The sequence below is a fragment of the Cebus imitator genome, unplaced genomic scaffold (assembly GCF_001604975.1).
Source record: "Cebus imitator isolate Cc_AM_T3 unplaced genomic scaffold, Cebus_imitator-1.0 Scaffold223, whole genome shotgun sequence".
Classification (NCBI taxonomy): Eukaryota; Metazoa; Chordata; class Mammalia; order Primates; family Cebidae; genus Cebus; species Cebus imitator.
In genome coordinates, this window is record NW_016107538.1 from 310817 (window position 1) to 313841 (window position 3025).

A 3025-nucleotide genomic window follows, 5' to 3' on the forward strand; every position below is an offset into this window, starting at 1 on the left:
ACTGCACTCCAGCCTGGCCCCTGGAGACGGAGCGAGACTCTGTCTCAAAAAAAAAAAAAAAAAACCAAAAAAAAAAACCCGGGCTCCCTCTCAGGCGGACCGCCAGCCGCCGCTGGGTCCAGGGGCTGCTGGATTCGGAGGCGTGGGGACCCCTGAGCCCCTGGCGGCTCCTGGGAAGCCCTCCTGACGTCAACGGGAGGGCAGCACCGAGACGTCCTTCGCGGTAGGCCAGTCCTGGCCACTCCCCTCTCCAACCCGACCAGCTTCGGTAAGTCCTAGGTGTCACAGAAGCGCTCGGGTTTCGCGTGGCACCTGAGAGGTGCCCTTGCCCCGAGGTCCATTTGAGGGTGAGGGTGGCGTTGGTGCCGAGCAGTTTTTTTGTTTTGTTTTGTTTTTGAGATGAAGTCTCGCTCTGTCGCCCTGGCTGGAGTGCAGTGGCTGGATCTCGGCTCACTGCAACCTCCCTCTCCTGGGCTCAAGCGATTCTCGTGCCTCAGCCTCCTGAGTAGCTGGGACTGCAAGCACCAGCCACCACGCCTAGCTAATTTTGGTATTTTTAGTAGTGACAGGGTTTTGCCATGTTAGCCAGGCTGGTCTCAAACTCCTGACCTCAGGCGATCTGCCCGCCTCAGCTTCCCAAAGTGCTGGGATTACAGGCATGAGCCACCGTGCCCGGCCAGTGCATAGCTGTTTTGACAACTCAGACCCGGGGTCCTCCGTGGATAGGAAGATCAGCTCCCTTTTGCTCCTCTGGGGCAGCTGCGCCTCGGCCAGCTTCCTGCCTCTCTCCCTGCCAGCACTGCTGGGTCACAGTCCCCACCTGCGCAGCGGGTGCAGGTAAGTCCTGGCCCCTCCTCCTCCCCACCCACCCCCGCCTACCTCTCCCTCCAGTTGTCCTGGTTTTAGCAGTCTGATCATCTTGTTTTCTGACTCTGGTTTTATCCCACCAGCCTATTACCTGCCAGCCTGTCTGTTTCTTTCCAGCTAGAAGAGGTGTTCAGTTTCCAGAAGAGCCAAAGCATCTTTGGATCTAGGTGGGGAAAGACCTGCCTGTGACCTCTGCCCTGTCCTGGAGGGTCCAGCTTTGGGCTGAATGGCAGCACCCATGCTGGGCTGTCTGGTGCTGACCCACCTGCTGGTGGCCCTTTTTGGCATGGGCTCCTGGGCTGCTGTCAACGGGATCTGGGTGGAGCTGCCTGTGGTGGTAAAAGACCTTCCGGAGGGTAAGTAGGAAGGAGTTGCAGGGAAGCATGGGGCAGGTGTGCCCAGGAAGGTGGCCTGTGGCAGCTCTTTGTCCCTTAACCACCATGCTCCTGACATGGCATCGTTCCTTCCCTGCAGGTTGGAGCCTTCCCTCATACCTCTGTGTGTGTGTGGCGCTGGGGAACCTGGGTCTGCTGGTGGTGACCCTATGGAGGCGGCTGGCCCCGGGCAAGGGTGAACGGGTCCCCATCCAGGTGGTACAGGCACTGAGTGTAGTGGGCACAGCCCTGCTGGCCCTTTTGTGGCACCACGTGGTCCCAGTGGCAGGGCAGCTCCACTCTGTGGCCTTCCTGACACTGGCCTTGGTGTTGGCACTAGCCTGCTGTACCTCTAATGTCACTTTCCTGCCCTTCCTGAACCACCTGCCACCTCCTTTCTTAAGGTCTTTCTTCCTGGGTCAGGGTCTCAGTGCCCTGCTCCTCTGTGTGCTGGCCCTTGTGCAGGGTGTGGGCCACCTTGAGTGCCCAACAGCCCCCACCAACGGCACCTCTGGGCCTCCCCTCAACTTCCCTGAGCGTTTTCCTGCCAGCACCTTCTTCTGGGCACTGACTACCCTTCTGGTCACTTCTGCTGCTGCCTTCCAGGGTCTCCTGTTGCTTTTGCCATCACTACCATCTGTAGCCACAGGGGGCTCAGGGCCTGGACGTCAACTGGGATCCCTAGGAGCAGAGGAGAAAGAGAATGAGGAAGAAGATGATTTGCCATTGCAGGAGCCACCAAGCCGGGCAGCAGGCACCATCCCTGACCCAGACCCTGAAGCCCATCAGTTGCTCTCAGCCCATGGTGCCTTCCTGCTGGGCCTGCTGGCCATCACGAGTGCCCTGACCAATGGTGTGCTGCCTGCTGTGCAGAGCTTTTCCTGCTTGCCCTATGGGCGCCTGGCCTACCACCTGGCTGTGGTGCTGGGCAGTGCTGCCAACCCCCTTGCCTGCTTCCTGGCCATGGGCCTGCTGTGCAGGTGCAAAGGGGCCCCAAGCTCCTTGGTGGGTGGAACACAGGTTGGGGTCCAGGTCCTGGAAAAGCCAGCCCTGAGTCTCTGCTCATCCCTAACAGGTCCCTGGCAGGACTGGGTGGTCTTTCTCTGCTGGGCATGCTCTTTGGGGCCTACCTGATGGCACTGGCGATCCTGAGCCCCTGCCCACCCCTGGTGGGCACCACTGCAGGGGTGATCCTTGTGGTGAGCAAGTGGGGACATGAAGGGGGAGGAGGGTGTTCCCTGGAACAAGTGCATCTCATGCTTAGCCTGCTGCCGTGTCCCCCCTTGCAGGTACTGTCGTGGATGCTGTGTCTGTGTGTGTTCTCATATGTGAAGGTAGCTGCAAGCTCCCTGCTGCATGGTGGGGGCCGGCCAGCATTGCTGGCAGCTGGTGTGGCCATCCAGATGGGCTCCCTGCTTGGTGCCGGCGCCATGTTCCCTCCCACCAGCATCTACCATGTGTTTCAAAGCAGAAAGGACTGTGTAGACCCCTGTGGCCCCTGAGCCTGGGCAGGTGGGGACCCCATTCCACCCAACCTGTCTGCATCTTGAGGCTGCTACAGTTCCCGATTACCTGTGGCCCAGGCAGGCTTCCCCCAACACAGGAAAGCTCATGGACACCTGCACACTCTGCAGAAGACCTTGGCACTTCAGGCCAGAGTGGGGACCAAAGAGCAGGCCTGGAGCCAGGTTGGGGCTGTGGGCTTGGCCCCAGGGCCAGAGACCTTTGTGGAATTTGTGCAATAAAGTGTTTTTATTAAAAAAAAAAAAAAAAGCCGGGCGCGG

At 59.6% G+C, this 3025-nt stretch overlaps 1 protein-coding gene across 1 annotated transcript; it reads left to right on the forward strand.

Moving 5' to 3' along the window:
* Positions 1 to 285: 285 nt before the first annotated feature.
* SLC52A1 (solute carrier family 52 member 1) lies at positions 286 to 3003 on the forward strand. Its single transcript, XM_017496721.2, has 5 exons — positions 286 to 837; positions 985 to 1223; positions 1342 to 2221; positions 2317 to 2440; positions 2531 to 3003. The coding sequence occupies exons 2-5, from the start codon at positions 1094 to 1096 to the stop codon at positions 2741 to 2743; spliced, it is 1347 nt and encodes a 448-aa protein (XP_017352210.1). The 5' UTR covers positions 286 to 837; positions 985 to 1093; the 3' UTR covers positions 2744 to 3003.
* Positions 3004 to 3025: the final 22 nt, after the last annotated feature.

Bases quoted from the DNA above. Each gene is read 5' to 3' on its own strand.
- SLC52A1 (XM_017496721.2), top strand. From the start codon at position 1,094: ATGGCAGCACCCATGCTGGGCTGTCTGGTGCTGACCCACCTGCTGGTG. The intron at 1,224-1,341 runs GTAAGTAGGAAG...CCTTCCCTGCAG, and splicing joins GGTAAAAGACCTTCCGGAGG to GTTGGAGCCTTCCCTCATAC. The intron at 2,222-2,316 runs GTGCAAAGGGGC...CATCCCTAACAG, and splicing joins GCCATGGGCCTGCTGTGCAG to GTCCCTGGCAGGACTGGGTG.